The 23655-nt window shown below is 36.9% G+C and overlaps 1 protein-coding gene across 5 annotated transcripts in view; it reads left to right on the top strand.

The window, feature by feature from the left end:
* The window catches only part of LOC106871809 (putative mitochondrial pyruvate carrier 1), a 70444-nt gene that overhangs the window by 24755 nt on the left and 22034 nt on the right, over window positions 1-23655 (top strand). For 4 of the 5 annotated variants that reach the window (XM_014918458.3, XM_052970173.2, XM_052970174.2 and 1 more), the window contains 2 exons: window positions 8248-8263; window positions 16840-16920. In XM_014918458.3, coding sequence (XP_014773944.1) covers window positions 8248-8263; window positions 16840-16920 — 97 coding nt within the window. Of the gene's footprint in view, window positions 1-8241; window positions 8264-16839; window positions 16921-23655 lie in introns of those variants that run through there. The other variant, XM_089356673.1, reaches the window with a different exon arrangement.

The following is a 23655-nucleotide window of genomic DNA, read 5'->3' as shown; positions in this document are numbered from 1 at the left end:
GAAATGGGTAAATAAAGTGATTGAAGTAGTCAGAGTATGTGATAGGGTACTTAAGCCTAGACTAGTTTTGCAGAATAGCACAGCAACAATCATCTCTGCTTATGCCCCCACCCCCACCAGGTCTGCCAAATGAACAAAAGGACCACTTAAAAGGACAGTTACTATATATATATATGCAATTATTTGGTAAATGGTGCTGAATTTTACACTTATGTAAATAATAGTAACTAGCTGGACCTGCGAAAACTTCATGGAAAACACAAAAGATGTAAGCATCTGTAAATTGTGTGCTGGTGCCATGGGAAATGTTTCTATATTGCGACAGTTACAGAATATAGAAAGATGTGTAAAACCAATAACTATATAATCCAACCAAAATATCTTGGCTATGCAAATGAAAACAGACTTACAATTTAGCCTTAAAATACATCGTACATATTCAAAAAACCTTCTTGGTTTAGTGGTATGGAACGTTCTTCTAGTATTCTTTTATTCTTTTACTTGTTTCAGTCATTTGATGGTGGCCATGCTAGAGCACCGCCCTTTAGTTGAAGAAATCGCCCACTGGACTTATTCCCTGTAAGCCTGGTGCTTATTGTATGAGCTAAGTTACGGAGATGCAAACACACCAACATCAGTTGTCAATCGATGGTGGTGGGGAGACATACTGACACAAACACATATGCATAAATACATACGTACATACATACATACATACATACATACATACATACATACATACATATATATATATATATATATATATATATATATATATATGATGGGGGTTTTTTCAGTTTCCATCTACCAAGTCCACTCAAGGCTTTGGTCAGCCCAAAGCTATAATTAGTTTTTGTATGAAAAAAAAATGGAAGGAAGTGGGGCTTGTTTGTAGGGAAAATGTTAAACATGCCCCAAAAAAACAATATGATCCTTCCCCCCAACTCAAAGACATAAAGAACTATAAAAGAAAGCGAATAAGTACCGGGAATGGGGGAAAGAAAAGAGAACTAACACTCGATCATTCTAGACCTCCCAGAATGAAAACATAAACACCTGCAAGACTTTTCCTCTAGTCATTACTAAATGTCTTTCCCTCTTCTTCATTATTAAAAGTAAAGAAGCTAGAAAAGATCGATCATATTTCAGTCTAATTGTCATTTCAAATGACTGATGCTTTCCTTTCTCTGTCTCTATCGCTTCACTCCTTTTTCCTACAGTTAAAAGAGTGAAGGTGCATGGCTCAGTGGTTAGGGGTACTTGGCTCATGATCGTAAAGTCATGAGTATGATTCCTGGTGGCACATAGTATTCTTGAGCAAGGTACTCTACTTCACCTTGCTGCAGTCCACTCAGCTTTCAAAAATGGTTGTAGCTGTAATTCAAAGGGGCCAGCATTGTCACATTCTGTGTGAGGCTGTATCTCCCTCACAACTATGTTATGGTGGTGCATGTCTGTGGAGTACTCAGCCACTTGCACGTTAATATTACAAGCAGACTGTTCCATTGATGAGATAAACAGGACATTATCATAAGCAACAGACTGCCATTTTTTAAATAGAGTGAAAGAAAAGGAAATGTTCTATATTGTAAGGCAAAAATGTCATGTGTTTAGTATAAGCAGTGAAAGCGGAGATGAAATAATTGCTATTCCATTGTGTAGTGATTTTACCCTCGACTCACACTCAGTTTCATAACAACAGCCTGTACATCAGTGTTTACTGGCCTCCAGATCTGTGAGACCCACAAATGCCACTGTTAGGACCGGATTAACACCCATAGTGACCCTAACAACTTGAAAGATTCTCCTGCCCCTATATAGGATCTTTTTTTTGTTTTCTTCCAACCACTTGAAGGCTTATCTTGCTCCAGTCCACTCAACTGGCCAAAATGAGTTGTAGCTGTAATTGAAAGGGGCCAGCCTTGTCATATTCTGTGTGAGGCTGAGACCTACATTAACAGTATGCATGTTTGTGGAGTACTCAGCCACTTGTGAGTTAATTTTATCCTCATGTGGTAATGAAAAGTGAAAGTGACATTCAATATTTGCTGTAGTTATTTGTCTTTCATTTAACAATCTATGTATCTATGTATCAACTTTTCTTTCGATCTATGTGTCTACTGTCTCTCACTTCTCTCACTTCGTCTGTGTCCCTCCTCTCTCCCGCTTTTAATTTAACAATGTGTGTATGTATCTATGTATCTATCTTTCTTTAGATATATGTATCTGCTTTTCTTTTGGTCTATGTATCTCCTTTTCTTGCGATGTATGTATCACTCTACTCTGAAAATACTGATGTTTAAAACCACACAACGAACGCTGTCACCACTCACTCTCTCTCACTCTCTCTCATTTCCTCTCTCCCACTTTGCCACTTACTTCTTCCTTTGAAGTAACTGTGATACACACAACAGGTATGTATAAAAACAAAAAGTTGGCACATTAATATTATTGATAATATTTTTAAGTGATCACCATGTATTGACTAAGGTAAATAGTCTAATATTGGGGTATATAAGCCCTTGACGGAAAAGAGTAGGGTTTGCCATACACATGGGACTTGAACTCACACCTCTATGTATTCGCGACAAGCATGCTAACCATTACGCTAATGTACATCCTGGGTTTTTCTGTCAGATTTAAGGACTATATTTTCATAATGTTGTTTTTTTGTAAACAACTTTTCCATGTGTGTTTTCTGCGATTATTTGGTAAATGGTGCTGAATTTTACATTCCTGTAACTAATAATAATAATAATAATAATAATATTTATAAGCTTAAAGCTTATAAGCGATCATCGTGCATTGAGTAAGGTAAACTGTGTAATATTGGGGCATATAAGCCCTTGACCACAAATACATAGAGGTGTTGGTGTGAGTCCCATGTGTATGGCAAACCCGACTTTTTTCCATTGATGGCTTATGTGTCCCAATATTAGACTATTTACCTTAGTCAGTGTTTGATGATTGCTTATAAGCTTTAAGCTTATAAATAAGTTGTGTGGTAAGAAGCTTGCTCTCCAACCACATGGCTCTGGGTTCAATCCCACTGTGTGGTACCTTGGGCTAACCAAAGCCTTGTGAGTGGATTTGATGGACGGAAACTGAAAGAAGCCCATTATGTGTGTGTGTGTGTGTATTTATATATATAGGTATGTATTTGTGTGTCTGTGTTTGACCCCACCATCGCTTGACAACCGATGCTGGTGTGTTTACATCCCTGTAACTTAGCAGTTTGGCAAAAGAGACAGATAGAATAAGTACTAGGCTTACAAAAAATGAATCATGGGGTCGATTTGTTTGACTATAGGTGGTGCTCCAGCATGGCTGCAGTCAAATGACTGAAACAAGTAAAAGAATACATATGTAATATATATGTTATATAGAGTAAAGATTATTTGCCAACATAATGTGGCAGTCCTGGTCACCAGATGATGTTTCCTGGGGCTAAATAACGGTAACATTCGTCCTAAACCAGGACAACACATTATGTTGGCAAATAATCTTTACCCTAGAATATTGTTACTGAATATCTCTCATTGAGAGATTTACAAATAGAAATTTTCTATTTCATCATCATCATTGTCATTTAATGTCTGCTTTCCATGCTTTGGATACTTTGACTGAGGGCTGGCAAGCCAGAAAGCTGAACCAGGCTACAATCTGATCTGGCAAAGTTTCTACAGCTGGATGCCCTTCCTCACGCCAACCACTCTGAAAGTGTAGTGGTGCTTTTTACATGCCACTGGCACGAAGGCCAGTCAGGTGGTACTGGCATTGACCACATTTGAATGGTGCTTCTTATGTGCCACCAGCATGGAAGCCAGTCAGGTGGGACTGGTAACGACCATGCTCGAATGGTGCTTTTTATGTGCCACTGGCACAGGACCAGTCAGGTGGCACTGGCAATGACCACACACAAATTGGTACTTTGTATGTGCCACCGGCATGGGTGCCAATCAGGTGGTACTGGCATCAGCCACAACAATGACTTCACTTGACTCAACAGGTCTTTGCAAGCGCAGTTTATTGCTCAATGATTGAAGGGTACTCTTAAATGGGCTGGTTATGCTGCACTGGCATAGGCCACAGTTACAGTCTCACTTGGCTTGCTGGGTCTTCTCAAGCACATCATATCTCCAAAGTCTCAGTCACTTGTTATCACCTTCTTGAGGCCCAGTGTTCGAAGGTCGTGCTTCACCACCTCATCCTAGGTCCTTTTGGATCTACTCCTTCCTCTACTGCTTGGGTGTGACACTTTTTCACACAGCTGTCCTCATCCATATGCAACACATGACTATACCAGCACAGTCGTCTCTCTTGCACACCACATCTGATGCTTCTTATGTCCAACTTTTTTCTTAGGGTGCTTACACTCTGTTGTGTATGCACGCTGACATTACTCATCCAGCGGAGCACACTGGCTTCATTCCTTGCAAGCTTACGCATGTCCTTAGCAGTCACGGCCCATGTTTCACTGCCATGTAGCATGACTGTTCATACACATGCGTCATACTGTCTACATTTTACTCTGAGTGAGAGGCCCTTTGTTACCAGCAGAGGTAGGGACTCTCTGGACTTTGTCCAGGCTATTCTTATTCTAGCAGCTACACTCTCAGAGCATCCACCCCCACTGCTGACTTGGTCACCCAGGTAATGGGAGCTATCAACTACTTCTAGTTTTTCCCCCTGACATGTGACAGAAGTTGTTTTCTGCACATTTTCAGTGTTTATTGCTCCTGAGTATTTGCCACATACAAAAACTATCTTTCCAGTTAGCCTTCCTTTGATATTGCTGCACCTCTTATGTGTCCATAGCTTACAATAGGTACATCTTATGGAGTTTCTGCCTACACCTTTTCTACAGATCGAGCAGGGCCATCTACCTGAAGGGATTTGTCATTTGTCTGCCTTTCCTACTTATTAAGACTTTGGTTTTAGCTAGGTTGACTCTAAGGCCCTTCGATTCTAATCCTTGCTTCCACACCTGAAACTTCTCCTCTAGTTCTGATAGTGACTCAGCATTTAGAGCAAGGTCATCAACATAGAGAAGCTCCCAGAGGCATCCTGTCTTGAATTCCTCTGTTATTGTCTGGAGGACTATGATGAATAAGAGGGGGCTGAGGACTGATCCTTGGTGGACCCCTACTCCTACCCAGAATTCTTCACTATACTCGTTGCCAACCCTCACCCTACTGACAGCATCCCTGTACATAGCTTGTACAGCTCTCACTAACCATTCATCTATCCTTAGTTTCCTCATTGGCCACCAAATAAAGGATTGGGTACTCTCTCTCTCTCTCTCTCTCTCTCTCTCTCTCTATTATAATTAAGGGTATCTAAGAGATACCACAATGCTTGAAACAGCAGCCAAAACTTGACTCTAAAACCACATTAAATGTTCATAGAGCACCAGGAGAGAAGACAAAAAGACAATATAAACTAGTTTCTTGGGGCAGTTGTTGCAGTTTCGACCAGTTATGTTCGAGACTGCTCCAGTCTGGACAGCCTAAGAAACTAGTTTATTTTGTCTTTTTGTGTTCTCTCCTGGTGCTGTATGATCATTTAATGTGGTTTTAGAGTCAAGTTTTGGCTGTTATTTCAAGCATGGTGGTATCTCCTAGATCCTCTTAATTATAATTTTAATAATAATTATTACCTTTTGAGGTTTTTATTCCCATGCTGGCCACCTGATAGGATCAGTATTTTAAATAATGATCTTATCCTTATATATATATATATATATATATATATATATATATATATATATACACACAGGGTGCAGTGAGTAAATTATTTGCCATTGTATATTTTTAATTTTGTGCCTGCGCATTGTTTGTTTTTGATTTTGTCAACTACACAGTTTAGTAGGGTCAGTTGGGCAACGTCTGTGAGGAAAACACCACTATGATGCATTTCACTCTGCTAGAAATTTGGAAATGACATGCTGTACTCTGGGCAGTGATGCTGGAAGCTCCAATATGAACATTTCAGAGTGTTCTGGTGTCAATCTGAGGACAGTGCAATCTGAAAGTGATAAAAATCAAGCATCCAGTCAACATCATGGTGTTTGGAGTGATCACTAGTGATGGCGACGTTATGCCTTCATTCATCTCCCCACATGGATTTAGACACAACACAGAGGCCTACATCCAGTGCCTGGTGGAGGTAGTGCTGCTCTGGGTCAAGAGGGTGGATGCTGAAAGACCCTATGTCTGACAACAAAACTCTGCACCATGCCACACAAGCAGGAGAACCCAGTCATGGCTGCCATACAATTTCTTTAACCACAGCACCCCTAACATCTGGCCACCTAACTCCCCAGACTGCAACCCCCTTGATTATTATGTGTGGGGCACAGTTGGGTGAGAGACCAACAAAACTTCTTGTGACACCAAGGATGAACTGAAAGCAAGGATTATGGCAGCATTCACCAACTTAAACAAGGAGACCATCCAGAAGAGTTGCAGGAGATTCTGAAGTCGTGTGGAGGCCATGGTTGAAGCCAATGGTGATTTTATTGAGTCAATTTACTCTTTAGTATTTCAAGATATTTTTATGTAATTTTGGTCAATATATCTCTTAAAATGAGATGTCAGTGTTATTTTCATTTTTGCGTAATTTAGATGACAGTTTATTCACTGCCCCCTATATTATATATAAACAAATCAAAAAATGGAACAAGGATGTAACAGGCGACAACAAAACATCTGGGCAGTTAGGCGATACAAAAAAAGACAGGAAAAGACAAGGACAGGTCATTTGGAGCTTTCTGTCATCAGTCGTGTTCCAGATCGTTGTTGCAGTTTTGGCCAGTTACACTTGAGACTGCTCCAGTCTGGCCAGCCCTAAGAAAATCTAAGTTAAGAACACTAGATTATTTGGAAGAAAGCAAGCAAATGTATACGAAAACAAGGACGAAAAAAATGGAAAAATAGTACACAATTACAAATGCAAACAACAGGACATTAACAACAGGTGTCTTTCGACTAAGGATGAATTAAATTAAACCAGTGTGTGTAGAAGTGAAGCCTTACGGTAGGAAAATAAGAGATATAAGTCATGGGAAAGAATCTTATACGGATGGTAGTTGAATCAAGAAGGAAACGTCAAGCTTGGCAGAACACTGGTCACATGGAAGGAGAGGAGAGAAGTAGGGAGCAGAGGGATTGAAGAATTAGGGAGGGGTGAGAAAGAAAGAAAAAGAAAGGAAAGGGACAGAGTGAGTAAAGGAGGAGGGAAAGTGATGAGAATGAAGGGAAGACCTTACAGTTTAAAGGTTTGTGACTTTATATTGGATTATCCTTGTAATCAATAGCAAAGGTTGGCTAAAGAAAAATTAGTGAAATAATAAAACAGTCAAATAAAGTTCATTGCATATACGTAACTGAGAGACAAATGTCCTGACTGTTCTGTGTTGGCAAAAAGTTAATACAAATAATTCAAACAGTTGGATATATTTCATGATGTGAAGTCTAATGTTTCAGATGCCCCTTTGGAGAGAGACAAGATATAAATATCTCAAGTTGCAAAATTACAAATTATAAAAAAATGTGGGATGATATTGAGGGGTAGATGCAGGGAGACAAAAGGAGAGAAGACAACTAGTGTGCAATGGTATGAGTAGTATAGGAGATATATGATGTGAGAGGAATTAAAATGTGGGAGAGAAGTTGTCAAAAAAATAGCATGATACATGTCAGGTGAAAAAGTGTCAGGGAGGTGGCTGAATAAAGAGTTGTGTTATATCATTTTCTCAACTTTATTGTTTTGTTTTCTGTGGGGATATAATAATCCAGTTACTCATCTTTTTGAATAGTTTGTTCAATGGCAGCATGTAGCTTCATAATTTGTGTCTACTAAACTGATGATATTCATTGTTATTTATAAGTTTAGTGAAAGAAAAAGCAATATCTATAAGATAGCAAGAAATTGAACATTCCTTGCTATCTTATAGATATTGCTTTTTCTTTTCTTCAGTATGCTTAGAAAATTTCTTAGAACGTTTTCAAAGACTGTTTTGATATAACATATATTCAAAATATCTTTATTTTTATTTTTTAATTTATAAATATGATTATTTGTGCTATCCATACATGTATAAAATGCTTTTATTAGACTCCTATTAATTATTTCATATTTAAGTAGTCATCATCTTTGACTATCAGTTTCTCAAGAAGTTTTGAATTGTTTCTACCACTTAAAATCATTTTAATATATATTCAGGAATTTTTTTTTCTTTTGTAGCACTTTTGGGGACCAGGTAAGTTTATTATTATATTAATATTTAATATAGAAATGAATAACTCCAGGAATGACGTTAAATGATAATTTTTTCTACTATATGCATAAAGCCTGAAAATTTGTATTGAGGGCACTAGTTAATTATATCAAGTTCAGTGAATGACTGGTACTTATTTTATCGCTCCCAAAAAGATGAAAGGCAAAAGTTGACTATAACAGAATTTGAACCCAGAATGCAAAGACGGACGAATTGCTGCAAAGCATTTTGTCCAATATGTAAATGATTCTGCCAGCTTACCACCTTATGGCATTAAATAATAATAGTCCCACTCAAAAGATCCCAAAATAAAGGTTGTTTAAGGATGATGAATGAAACACCCTTGTTTCCAAGGTGAATCATGCAAACTCCAAACAATTCCTCCCAATACCTAGCTGTGATGCTCTTCTCACTACTCTTGCTCATGATCAAACATGCATATATTGTCAGACACTAAAGGACATGCTGGTTAAGATTAAGCAACTGACAAGCAAATCTGTGATATTGAACAAAATACTTGCCGTAGTCCATCTTACACCAAGAAAAAACATGTGCATGTGAGCACTTCCAATCAGTTAAGATCAGAAGCCATGGGAGCCACTGCCTGATATTTCTTCAGAGCATTTATTATTATTATTATTATTATTATTATTATTATTATTTTATTCTCAGAGCACTCAGTCTTGTTTGCTCTGGTTGATTCTGTGAAAGTGGACAGCAGCCTGTTGTCAGAGGTCTCACAGCGTCTCTTTCCACACATCATAAACTTTGATAATTGGTTGTTCACTATGTTGGGCCCCATGGAGGCAAAGTGGCTGAGTTTCTTTTGAGTGTTGGGCCTCACAGAGGCAATGAACAAGACCTTTGGCATTTTGTCGTGCTTGAAAAGGAGGCCTATCAGTTGTGGCAGATACTGGTGTCATGCAAATGGCATCCATGCTGGTGGCATGTAAAAGTACCCATTATACTCTTGGAGTGATTGGCCTTAAGAAAGGCATCCAGCCATAGAAAATCATGCCAAATCAGACTGGAGTCTGGTGCAGCCTTCCATCTCACCAGCCTTGGTCAAACCGTCCAACCCATGCCAGCATGGATAATGGACGTTAAATGATGATGATGATGATGATGATGATCCCATGCCCTCCTGGGTCTACTTCTTCCACAATTAGAGATTGGCACTTCTTTATGCAGCTGTCTTCATCCATACACAATCATATGCCCATACCAGCTTAGCTTTCTCTCTTGCACATTACATCTGGTACCTCTTATACATAAGGAACAAAATTGAAAAAGTAGTCAATGGCAGTATATCTTTGTATAGGAATGTCACCCCCCCCCCCCCCCAAAAAAAAATTTAGAAGTAAAATCAAATCAAAATTCAACACTCTAATACATCACATGTAAACTAAATTATGAAGCCCATTAGACTTAACTATTGCATGATTTTTAAACCTGGCATTAACTATTATATTTATGACAATGAGTATTCTCTGATCCTCTTGCTAAGCAGATAAGATTAATTATACTCATATCTTGATGGTAATATGTTTGAAAGAAAAGATGTTCCCTATTTACACACATACACATTCTTATATATGCATACATATGTGTGTGTGTGTATGTATACACGCATTTAAGATAAAGCAAGGTTGAATTACTAGCAGAAAGTGTGGAAATGTGAAACGGTTCTGGCAATTATGAGTCCTTTGATTATAATGTATTAAAGAATACTTAACATTTACATATTGAATTTCGTAATTCATTGCAACCACTCTTGGAGTGTTTGGCGTTAGGAAGGGCATCCAGCCATAGAAAACCATGCCAAATCAGATTGGAGCCTGGCGCAGCCTTCTAGTGTCAAACTGTCCAATCCATGCCAGCATGGACAATGGACATTAAATGAATTTGATGATGATGACATTCCACACCCAAGTACCAATGTCATAATCCTATTATTAATATTATTATTATCATTATTATTGAGTGAGAGAGCAGTGACACTGGGGTAAAATATATGAAGCCCAGTATACCCATCATGACTACCTGTCTGATAAGGGTACACCAGGCACATGCGTTGCAACCATATATACATGATATGGTGATCTCATATCAAGATTAACAGTGCATGACTTTGCAAATGGGGCTTAGTTAAAATTTTCTTCAGGCCGAGTAGCCCATCCCACTCAAAAGGTCCCTGAATAAGGGTTAAGGATGTTGAACGAAATACCCATGTTTCCAAAGGTGAATTATCCAGATCCCAAAGAATTCCTTTCAACACATGGCTATAATGTTCCCCCACTACCTCTGCTCGTGATCAGAGATGCACTAAGGGACATGCTCAACTGGTTAAGGCTAAACAACTGACAAGCAAATCTGTGGTATTGAGCAGAATATTTGCTGTAGCCCACCTTTTATACCAATACAACACAATGTCCATGATAACACTTCCAATCAGTTAAGATGAGAAGCCATGAAAGCCACTGCTTGGTACTGCATCAGGGCATATTTTATTATTATTATTATTATTATTATTATTATTATTATTATTATTATTATTACATGAGGGAGCAGTGCATGCCATCAAAGCAACATGGGTACAAATATTCGGAGCCCAGTATACCTATCATGACCACCTATCTGATAAAGGTACACCAGGCATATGCATCACAACCATATGTACACAACATGGTAACCTCATATCAAGATGAACAACACATGATCTTGCAGGTGGAGCCAGTTAGAATTTTCTTAGGTCAAGTAGCCCATCCCACTCAAAAGGTCCCTGAATAAGGGTTGTTTAAGGATGATGAATGAAACACTCATGTTTCCAGAGGTGAATTATTCAAGTCCCAAAGAATTCCTCCTAACATGTGGCTGTGATGCTTCCCCACTACTCCTGCACATGATCAGAGATGGATATACTATCAGTCACCAAGGGACATGCTCAACTGGTTAAGGTCAAACAACTGACAAGCACATCTGTGATATTAAGCAGAATATTTGCTGTAGCCCATCTTTTAAACCAAGACAAAGCATGTACATGTTAAAACTTCCTATCAATTAAGATAAGAAACCATGAGAGCCATTGCCTGGTGCTGCATCAGAGCATCATCATCATCATCATTGTTCGGTGGTGAGCTGGCAAAACCATTAGCATGGCAGGCAAAATGCTTAGTTGCATTTCATCCATCTTTGTGATCTGAGTTCAAATTCTGTTTAGGTCTACTTTGCCTTTCATTCTTTCGGAGGTCAATAAAATAATGTAATTAACTTATCCCTTCCCTCGAAATTGCTGGCCTTGTGCCAAAATTTGAAATTGTTGTTATTGTTACAGAAGGAGAAGGAGGAGGAAAGGAACAACATCTGTCCAAAATTTATGAGTTTTGTTTAATTTTGTTGTTTCAAAGATTGTTATTTGTATTCTTGTACTATCAAATTTAATAAACCAACTTGCTTTCCCTGCAGTGAGTTGGCTCTGTGAAATATTCATGAATTTAGGAACTTAAATTGGCAAAATTCAATATTTTAAAACAAAAAAACATGGTTTCTCAAATCAAAGGAGATGACAGCTCTTGGAACAAAAGAACTGATTTTGGAAATACTCTGCTATATGAGGAATGAAACATCTGTTCCTCCACAGATTCCTTTCACCCTCCTCCTCTGCTGCCAAACATAACCTTATTTAGAATAAGCAATGGGAATGCCAGGTTGTCTTGGAAACAGGACCACCTGCTCAATGACCTCAGATGCGGTGGCCAAAGTGAAATATTCATTTTCAGTGAGTACAAGATTGTTTATTTCCATGTCAATTGGGAATAGGGGTGGGGTGGGGAAACTGCAGTATTATTTCAGGTATGTATCTCATGGTACAGAACATTTTCATGGACCCAGAAGGTAAGTTGATGGTCCTGAATGGGAACAGTAGTGAAGGAGGTCACTTCCAACTAGTAAGCTGTTTATGCTCTGACAGGGGCATGACAGTTGAATTTCTTTAGGCATCTGGGGTTTTTCCAGGGTGTGTCCCAATATTTAGTGCTAGTGGGTGACTGGAATGCCATCTTCGATCCACATTTGGATTGTACAGGGCTAGCTGATAGAAGAAGGGTGTAAGAGCCTTTCCCAGCCTCTTCTGACATTTCTGATTGTCTGACAGGTACGCACTGAATTTCCCAAATGTGCCAATGTGGACATGGAAAAACCACATTGGGTCATTAAGGTCGTATCTAGATGGAGTATTTTATACATTTGTAGTTAAAGATGGCATGGGTTGTTCACTATTTAAAATTTCCTACTACACAAACCACAAATTTGTGATTTGTACAGTCAACCTAGATAGGCCCCTGAAGGCAGGGACCCAGTTATATGAATGTATCACTCCTGGTGTACTAATGTTACAGAGATTGAATTAACGAATTAGTTAAGTGGGCATTGATGGGAGGGGAGTCAGTTGTCAGCAACAAATGGTAGCTTGCACCAGAAAAGGTGATTAGAATAGAATCAATTGGGTTTAGTAAGGCAGTAACGATAGAAGAAAACAGTAGAAAATAGAAACTTTGAAGAGGCGCTTAGGAAAGGCATTACATCTGATGTGCCTGCAGAAAGATTAGCCTTTAACCAATTCTTCATTGCTAAGCAGGAAGTCTGAGTTGTTTTGCTCTAGGACGCAAGAGAATGAAAGCCACTTAATGTGCCCAAGCAGTAGGAGCACAACATGACAACAAAGCCTTGATTTGGTCTTTGGTGACCAAAATGGGTGCATGTTACTTGAGCAGCTCTTCATACAACTGTTTGGAACAATTGGGGAACTGGAACACTGGATGGACTTTAGTACCTACTTTGATGGTCTATTGCAACTCTTGGCAAGTGAAGCAGTGTTGTGCAAAATTGAAAACAACCATGAACATACAAGATTGGCTGCAGGAGGTGGGAGTGAGGCAAATTTCCTGGTTTGGATGGTCTATCCTACAACATATAAATTTATATTTATATGTCACATGCTTGGAGGTCTCTTGGCAGATATTTACAAGTTGTAGAATGGGAGAATTCCTAGTTCTATGAACCAAAAGCCATAGCACTACTGAGAAAGGACCCAAACAAAAGGGATCAAATAAATAGTTTTAGGCTTATAATTTTGTTAAATGCAGATTTCAAAATTCTGACATAAGTGTTAATGAAGAAGTTGGCACTTGTTGAGGGACTGATTGGCAATATGCACCATCCCAAGCAGATTTATCTACAATATGCTCCACCTCATGTGATACATTATAGAAAGGCTGGGTAATGAACCTGGAGTGAGTGGGGCTCTGATCAATTTGGATCAATCAAAAGCTTTTGATAGGGTCAACCACCAATACTTGACAGCTGTTCTCATGGCAACTGTTTTTGGTCCCATCTCCCATGCCCAGATTGCTGCAATGTACTGCAATGTTTGTTTGGTAGTGTGAGTAAATTCTCACCTATTGGAACCATTCAGTGTCATGTGCTTGGTCTGTGAAAGTTGTCTCTGTCTCTTCTGTATGTGCTCACTCCAGAACCACTACTGCAGAAACCGGAGGCATTAAGGGGCATTCTACATGAACTAGGACATGGAGAACCATGTCACCCCCATAGTGTTGAACACCAGGTACATAGACCTGATCAGCACTGCTCTAAGGGAGTATGAGGCAGTGACAAGGGCAAAAATCAACAAAAGAAAATTAGGCCTGCAACTCAGCGCCTTTAGAGATAGGTCCGTATGGTCCAATACATCCGATAGCTTAGTCAGGTTTGGTCCAGATCTCCAGGTCTCCAGGGGAAGAACTAGAATGAGGTGAGATGTCAACCCGCCCATCTCAGTGAAACTGAGATTCTGGAAGCACAATGTGTGTGTGTGTGTGTACACACACACACACACAAACACACAATTTCCTCTCACCCCATTTCCTCCTCATGTCACTCCTACTAACCATCATCTCTTAACCTGCAGTGTTGTGTTGCTGTTATTAAATGTGAGCAGAACTGCATACTTCATAAGGTCACTACCAGAACAGTTTCACTTGATATCCAGCCTTTATTCTTATTACTGTCTTTCTACCCACATTTTATATTGATCATACTCCTCAGCCATGAAATTGTCTTTCCTTCTTCACTACTATACATTTTTCACTCTTCTCATGTAGTATGCCTGCTTCTCCACCCACTCACTTTGCAGCCTACTGAATATGTCATCTCTTCCACTCTTTCTCTCATCCTCTCCCTGACTTTAATAGTTATTATTATTCTCCTTTCTGCATTATTTAATTTCTTACTCTCCCCTATCTCCCCAAACTCATGTATCAAAGGTCACTTCTCACTCCTTATCCACCAGTCTCTATGTCTACCCCTCAACCCTACCCAGTTTCTTTTTTCCACCTACTCTTTCTTATCATCTCTACTTATCATCCCTCAACACTGTCCTTCATTATATTCATCTCACACCCATTCCCTATCTCCAGTCATATCTCACTCTTCCCATACACTCATACCTGAATTTCTTATGCACCTGTATTTCTTATCTCTTTCTCTACTGTAGCCCCATTTAGTCAAAGAGAATTTTAGTGTTGCAAGCTTCATGGTAACATCATTAATACTAGTTCCACAAAAGCAGCACAATGAAAGAAACTGTGAAGTGGTTGGCATTAGGAAGGACATTCAACTGTAGAAACCATGTTAAGCAGACTTTGGGGCATGAATCACCCATAAAATGAAGTACATGAACTGCTTAGAAAGCTCACTAAATGTATTAAGATTGTTTCTGTTATTTAGATATTTTCTTAGATCATTTAAATAACAGAAACTATCTGCTAAGTGTGTTGAAGCATTCAAAGATCTATTACTTTTCTTAAAAATTAAAAAGAAACTTCTCTCACCATGTGAATAGACAAACTGCATGAAGTGTGCATAAAGATGGTGATATTGTATAGATATTGGCCACAAAAAAATCTTTGAAGACTGGAGTTGATTTAGTATGGGATATAAGTTTAATATTCTTGAACATTTTCATTAGCTTCCAAAAAAACCTTTAACATTGATGAAAGGAGTGTCCAAATGAAGAAAAACATCTTTCTGTCATTGATGAATGACTGAGTGATGTAAAGTGTAGATCAGATGTTATAGTACTGCAAGAAATGGATGGGAAAAGATTAACTAAGTGAACAATATTTACATTTATTGTTTTTATTTAGAACTTTCACTCAGAAAAATTCTAGATTTACTGTTTGCAGAATTAATATCAATCAATTTTGTTCATGAAATATTCTTGAACAATTTTGCTAGAATCTGACAAGACTTTATCTCTTAAAACAAATGTCCAAATGAAAAAAAAGACATTCTCCCACTATCATTGACGACAGCCTCAATTCCCAGCTAACTGGGAAATGAGACTCTGTTATTTTCTGACTACCATTACAAGTCTCTCTTCTCTCATAATGGAAACAGTTTTTGCTCATTTCCTTTACATCCTCTTAGAAACTAAGAACTCTCTAAATCTACTCTCTCCATCATGGAAAGATGTGACTACCAAGCTGTATTGAAGGCAATCCATCTAGGAAGTTGAGTACTCTGAACAAACTGAGCAGTGTAAAAAACAAAAGGTTCTGCCTTAATCACAGAGGAGACAAGTAGTAGTGAAGGTCATCCATCTAGGACAGCAGTAACTGAATAAAAACTAATACTGTGAAGAAGGTTTGTGTAACGAGTGCTCAAAAATAGTTAGTAGTAGTAAGAGCACTCGTTAACTGAATTTTTTAAACTGTCCAGGAAGATCACTGAATACTATCAAGAGCTTCTAATTCCTAGGTGACTTTATTAGGCTGCAATGGGTGTTGTAGGGTTGAAAAAGTTCAGGTGACTATTCTGAAAGAAATAAAGGGTTTCTTTCTCTAAGTGCAGGGCAGGTTGTATGATGCCCATGTGTAGAAACATGGGCACTCAATGAGAAAAATGTGTGCTTGCTGGAAAGGAAAAATGAAGCAGGTATGCTCTGGTGGATGTATAACATTTACATGCAAGAATGACGGTTCACAGATGAGCTATAATAAAAAACAAAATTTCGGTAGTAGATGAAACAACATACAAGTTCGGTGACTGTGCTGTACAGATATATAGTATGTCTGAGGCTGAGTAAAGATGTGCTAAACAATCCAAGTGAAGGTAACCTCCAGGCTGCTCTTGATCAATGATGAAAGGGTTTCCAGATATGATCATCCCATCTCTTTTGTAAGTCCAGGATTCTGTTATCCACTGTGTCCCTTTTTTTAAGACAGGAGGGTGTAATTTGTGGGATATTTGGAAGCTAATTTTAGCAGGTCAAGCAACCACATAGAAACTTCTTTCTTGGCCTATGATGTTGGATAATTGGATTCTACAAATAGATGATGACAAATGACCATATAACAAATAGCAAGATACTGTACTGGAGAAGCTTGTCCATCCCATGCCAACATGGAAAAACTCATTCAAAATGATGATGATGATGATGTCCATTGCCAATTTTATGCTGTATCATAACATTGTTATTATATCTTATTTTATTGTTCCAGTTGCCAACTGGGGCCTTCCACTGGCTGCCATAGCAGACATTAAAAAAGATCCAGATTTCATCAGTGGGAAGATGACAACTGGTAAGGACATAATTTTTAAATAATGTTTGACATTAATAATTTGTTTTGTAATATCTTGTTTCTTTTCTTATAATATGAAATATTTTAATAAAATACTTATTTCTAGAAACTTACAAATTCTGTAGTTATTTAATTATGGTAGCATTTCAAAGGAATGTTTTCTACTAATGTTTTATCTTTTTATCATTTTTGAGAAGAGTAAGCTGTAACATGTTGCATACATCAGTAAGAAATAGTAAGATTTTTTATTCAAATATTAGGTGTCATTGTTTTTGTTGTGTGTTTGCCTGATTTGCTTCAGTGTCTGGACAAATATCGCAAACACTGTAGAAACTAAAGAGTCTCCTTTTTTTTTAACCAATAATTACCAAGCAAAAGAAATATTCTTACTTTTAGATTTTTTTCATTTCTTATAAATTATCTGCATATTGATTATGTAACCTAATATTATTCAGCATGTTATTCACCTATTGATTATACAAACAAAATGAAATGCAATAGAATTATATTCACATGCATAGATATACTGTTACAATTTATTTCATTTGGTGGCTGTAGTTCTTTACAAAGCTCAAGTGTGTTCAGTATTTCTGCATGTATCTGCAGCACACTTAAATATTCTCAACAGAAAAACTCACCTAGTTAATTGGCGACAAGCCCATTCACCATAACTACACTTGTTATCTTGTAGGCATTATTTCTTCTTGTTGCTTTTTGAAGCTATACAAGAACTTTGCTATAACCCTTGCTAAGATCATTTTACATTAATTGTCCTAGTTATTGTTGAAGTGAATTTATTAATTTTTGCTATCAATCTAAAAAATTCTAGATGTTTGGTTACTGTGATTTCAACTGATGTTGCTGGCATTTACAGTTAAGTTTTGCAGTTGCAATATAAAAAAAAATATGTGAACCATATACTAATAGAAGATGGTGTAAATTACATTTGCTAATCCCAAATTTTATCAGAATTAGTGAATTCTTCTTTATGCAAAATCTCAGTGTAGCTGAATTAGTCAGCTGCTAAATGTGGTAGTTATGTTTCTTGACTTTCATTAAGTTCTCACTACATTTGCAATATCATATTACTTTATAAATAAGCTTACAAAGTTCAGCATTTCAATTTGTTCTGTTGAGTCTGTCATCTTAACTAGTATCATTATAGAAATATGGTGATACTTTCAGAATGTCTATTTCTGTAAATCTTTCATGTGCAACATCTTTGTTGAAGATACTTATTTATCAGCTTGCCTTAGAGATTTGTAGGAAACATTTAGAACTTAAAAGATTTAACTAAGGATAAATGAACCAAGAATTAATAATTCTAAAACTATAGGAAACTTCAATGCTCAGTTCAGTCACTCACTAGTGATTTGATCAATACATAGTTAATATAGGTTTAATGTATGGGATGTCTGTGGAGTGTTGAGGGCTAGTTGATTGGGTTGAGTTTACTCAGTTTGATTGTATATTAAACACGTACAAATTCAGTTTCTCAGCTTTGGTTTTTCATTATGTGCATGCAAAACAGCAAGAATTTAAGCAATAACATCTCTATTCATTCTTAATACATTCTGGCAAATACTAATGTGAATATATCAATCATTTTTATGCTTCATCCTTGGTGAACTGCTTTACCATGAACTGCTGACAGTTCTTTATTTTATAGCAATGTGTCAGTCCACTTTCATTCACTTGGGGGTGATCAGAATCCTTCCATAACATCTGCCCTTTTTAGATTTAGTCTCCCCTAATTTCTCCCCTTTTGTGAATTAAACTCCACTCAGAGTTTTAATATCTCTTACGCTTAGGGTTCAATTCCAGTGTTTCTGTTTTTTTCCATTTTCTGGTGCTAGAACATGTAATTTCAAATTCTTTGGGTTTGGTACCTCAAACATGTCATGAAATACTTCCATAGGGATTTCATTTCTCATAACTGCTTTTCTGTGAATCTTTTTTTAAGTTGGTTAATATGTCTTTTTTTCCTTTTACCAGGAATAACATTCTTCCAGTTTGTTTAATAATTACACCATCCTCCCAGTTTTCTTTATCATATCTATAGGTTTTAAAAAATACTTTGTCACCTAACTTAAAAAATTTTGAAGTATATTTGTTGTTCACCTTTTTCCCATTTTCACTCAGTATTAGCTTATGAAAGATAGATCTGACCTTTCTAGCAAACATCAATTCTTCAGGCAACATTCCAGATGGAGTATTCAGATTAGGTGTTACTCAGTACATTCTTAGAAATTGTTTGAAGTACAAGGTAGTCCATTACTTCATTGTTGACCTTTTTTAAGGCCCTCTTGGAAGTGTCAACAAAATGCTCCCCTTGGCCATTTGACCTAGGATGATACAGCAGAGTGGTCACATGTTCAATTATGAACATTTTACAAAATTTTCTGAACTCATCTGAAGTAAATTGAGTTCCATTATTGGACATGATGGTGTCAGGAATGCCATATCTGGTGAACAATTTGTGTACAAAACTTACTGTAACCACATGTGTTGTCTTTTTACACTTATGCACTTCAGGTCACTTTGAAAAACTGTCCACCACAACAAGGTAATATGAACCCTTGAGTGGATCTGCATAATCAACATGTAGTCTGGACCATGGAATATCTGTTTTTGGCTACGGTTGCCTTTTAGTGGTAGGTGCTTTTGCAGCTAGGGCACAGCCTTTGTATGCTTTCACTAGTTCTTCAATGTTACGGTCCATTGTTGGCCAATATATATAACTTCTCATTAACAATTTCATTCTTGAAATCCCTAGGTGACCAATGTGAAATTCCTTTAGTAATCACTTCTGCAGTGTGGCTGGCACTATGACTCTTTGTGCGTACATCAACACATTGTCACACGTTAAGAATGGATTTGAATTTGTGTTGTGTTCAGAAAAACGCATATTTTTATCTCTTTTAGCCCTCAGCATTTCTTTCATTTTTTTAAAGGCAAGATTAACACCCCAGATTTCAGATAGCAAAATCTCAGAAAAATAGCAATGGATATGCCTCTGGGCATTATTAGACTGTGCAAAACTGCAAATATTTCGCTAATATGTGGATATTATCCTTGTGTAGTTGGACATTGTTGGAAAATCAACCATTTCCAACGTTTTTCTCAATCTTTAGGTCACAATATCTCTGAGAATAATTGATGTAATAGGTTGAAATTTTGCATGTGTATTACTTTGATACATGCCTAGATACTATTCTAGTGTGATTAGATACACTTTATATGTTCATCTTCCAGAGACACTTGAATGCTACTCCTTGGGTGTCAAAATCGCTTAAACTGCTGCATATGGCTATGAGTAACCCCACAATGAAATCTAGGCCAACTTTATCAATGTCTTTGAGTCAACATCTAGTCTGTACCCCAGTCTGTTGGCATTCCAAGTTAGAGCATATTATCTTTGATAGTTTAGTAGAAAGATTGACCTAAAATAAGGGTGTGTTTGCCTTATTGGTCATTTTGAAATTATAATTAGGTCATAAATAGATAATGTGGAAGTTTGAATATGTGTTTTGATAGATCTGACATAGTTCTTGATGTATGCCATATTTAGTTTACCTGGGTTTTATTCTTGCTGAGTGAGAGCATCTTCAATTTAAGAGTGTTTTCCTATGTCTGAGGTGTTAGCCTTGCCTTAATGAATTGATCATTTTCTACTTTTAATTTTATGTCTTGTAATGTAACTGGCAGTTCACATATGACACTACACAAAACATTTTAAATTTCACTTTACGCTTGCAACGCAATAATCATGGTATCTTCAAATGGTTCAGCATTTAAAAAAATCAGTCTTGATAAACAGTGTATAGTACCCCAGCGTTGCAACCTATTAGCAGTATGGGTGGGGATTCCTTTCTTCGGCCCATATATAGATAATAACAGATGATGATCAGTCTGTAGTGGAAAACTTCTACTGTGTAAAAGTCTGTGCAATTTTTTTGTGGCAAAAATAATCACTAGAGCCTCTTTTTCGATTTGGCTGTAATTTTTCTCTGCTGGTGGCAGAGAATGTGAAGCATGAACCACAGTCTTTATGTTACCATCTATATTTATGTAGCATTACTGCTCCAATACTGTACTCAAAGACATCTGAAGCTACTACAATCTCCACTGTGGGATTGAAATGTGCTAATGACAAATCAGATGTTAATATTTCTTTAATTTCTTTGACTGCCTTCTAACAATTTTTCAGACCAATTCCATTTTACATTTTTTTTAGTAGATTATTTAGTGGAGCTCCTACCTTATGCATATTTGGTATATAATTTTGGTAATAATTTGCCTGTTCCCAAAAAACTTGTAAGGTAGATATATTTCTTGGAGGGGGCATACTGTTAATGCCCTTGATGAATTTGGTTGACATCCATTTTTGTCAATGATTTGCCCTAAATATTTTATTTTCAGTAAGGAGAATTCACACTTCTCCTCACTCAAAGTGAAGTCATAATCCCTAATTTTTCTGAACACATATTTTACATGTTTTACATGCTGGTCCCAGCATTCACTTTTAATGAGCATGTCATCCAGGTAGGCTATTGTGAAATCCCACTTGCTGGAAAATACCTGGTGCTACCTTTACACCAAAAGGAAGTCTATTGAATTCATATACTCCTCTGTGAGTGTTTATTGTTAATAGTTTTGAACACCCCTCCTCACCTTGTACCTGTAGGTATGCTTCAGATAGGTCCAACTTTGAAAAAAAATTTTCCTTCATTTAACTTTGTAGAAATTTCTTCTGGACTTGGTAGCAGGTAATTATGTGTCATCAAACACTCATTTAAACTAGATGAAAATCCGCGCATAACTGGATTTTATTGTTTTTTTTTTATCATGTAAACTGTTGGGGATGCCCATTCAGCATAATCAATTTTTTTCAGTAGCTCTATGCTTTTCAAGTGTATCCAATGTTGACTTGTTTCAATGGTATGAAAGGTATAATTCGTTTTGGTTTAAATACCAGTGTAACCTTTTCTTTTACTTGAAACTTCACCTTTGTTTTGGTGCACAAACCTAATTCGTCAGACAAAATTTCAGGAAAGATCTTTTTTAATTTTTTTTTTTAATTTGTCTGACAACTGGTGGAAAAGCCCTTCATGTTTTTGCAGAAAAGATTTATAGGGAAGTCCCATAAGTGACATAATTCCATCCAGTCTGTTCTAAATAAATTTGTCTTATTATTCAATACGAAAACTTTGGCTTTTAAGGTTTTTCCATGAAATGTAACATCACTTATCATTTCACTCTTAAAATGTAATTTTTTTCCTGAAACACTGTGGGCAATTTTCAAAGTTTCTTTTAATCTAGGTCTCCTGATTTTTTCCCATGTATCTGCATTAATTATCGAGATATCACTGCTTGTATCCAATTGTAACTTTACGTTTGTGTTATTAATTTTTACATTCACAAATTTCCTTTGAGGCTCGTTCGTATTTCTTGTCACTGATAACCTGTTTACATGATATTTTCTGATGAACCATTTTTTAGATTTTGTTTTACAGTGTGATTTTTTATGACCTATCTTACCACACTTGAAGCATTTTATATTTTTAAACGGACAGTTGCTTTTAAAATGTAGACCACAGCACTCATAACATGGATTTGGTCTTGACATTTTTTCTCTTTTTTCTTATCCATTACTGGTCGATATGCATGAATATGAGAGCAATCTTTTTCATCAATTTTACCTGCATCATGTCTTAGATTTATAATCCTCTGGCATTCTTCTGCTACTACTTGTAGAGTTAATTTTTGGTCCAGTTCTAATTTTATTAATATCTGGGAACGTATATCTGCATCTTTGTTTGCAGTTAGCCCTTGAACAAAAATTAGATGTTTGAACATGTCCAGGGTTAATTCATTTAATTTGAATTTTTCACACTCTCTGTTAACAACCCCGGCATAGGTGAAGAAATCTTCATCATCTTTTTTGACCAAATTTAAACACTGCCAGCGAGTACTGAACAGGGAACTTCTGTCACTGAAAATATTCAATAAAACAGATCTCACCTGGTTTCTTTGGCAGAATATAGTTACTATATTTTTTGTGTTTGGCAGGCGATAACTTTCTTAAAAGTAGTCATACTTTTTTCTTGTCTGTCCAATTTTTACTTTGTTCTTTGAAGATTTTTTTGTATCATGCAGAGAAGGTAATCCCTTCTTCTGGTTTATAGCTGAATTCTTCAATTGAATTTGCTATGCTGTCTGGCGAGTAAGAATCTGAAGTATTTTCAGACTTCTTCAACATTAATTCCAGCAACTGTTAGTGTTGCTGTTGTAGTTGCTGTTGCAGCTGCTGTTGTTGTTGCTGCTCTTGCTGTTGTAACTGTACCTCCATGTTAATGTTTTTTTTCTTTGGTTTTGTATATAAAAAAAAAATTAACTTCCACTGCAAGCTTTGAATAACTCATTGCCACTTTTATATCCTGGTGTTGGATAAATAATTTGATGAAGCAGTGGGAAAGAAACTGTTCACATGATGCACTACGATTACTGTTACACAAGGTTAAGCACTCTCTGCCAATGGCTCACAGTGAACTGCTTTACCATGAAATACTGACAGTTATTTATTTTATAGCAATGTGTCATTCACTTTCAGTCACTTAGTGGGTGGTTGGAATCCTCCCACAACAATTTTGAAGTTAACATTTTAATCACACAACCATAGATTAGATATTATACTTGAACTAGCTTGAATACATTGAAATAATTTTTTTCGTG

This window comes from Octopus bimaculoides, chromosome 8 (genome assembly GCF_046866305.1).
Source record: "Octopus bimaculoides isolate indiv1 chromosome 8, ASM4686630v1, whole genome shotgun sequence".
NCBI lineage: Eukaryota > Metazoa > Mollusca > Cephalopoda > Octopoda > Octopodidae > Octopus > Octopus bimaculoides.
This window is presented reverse-complemented; position numbering and strand designations above follow the sequence as displayed.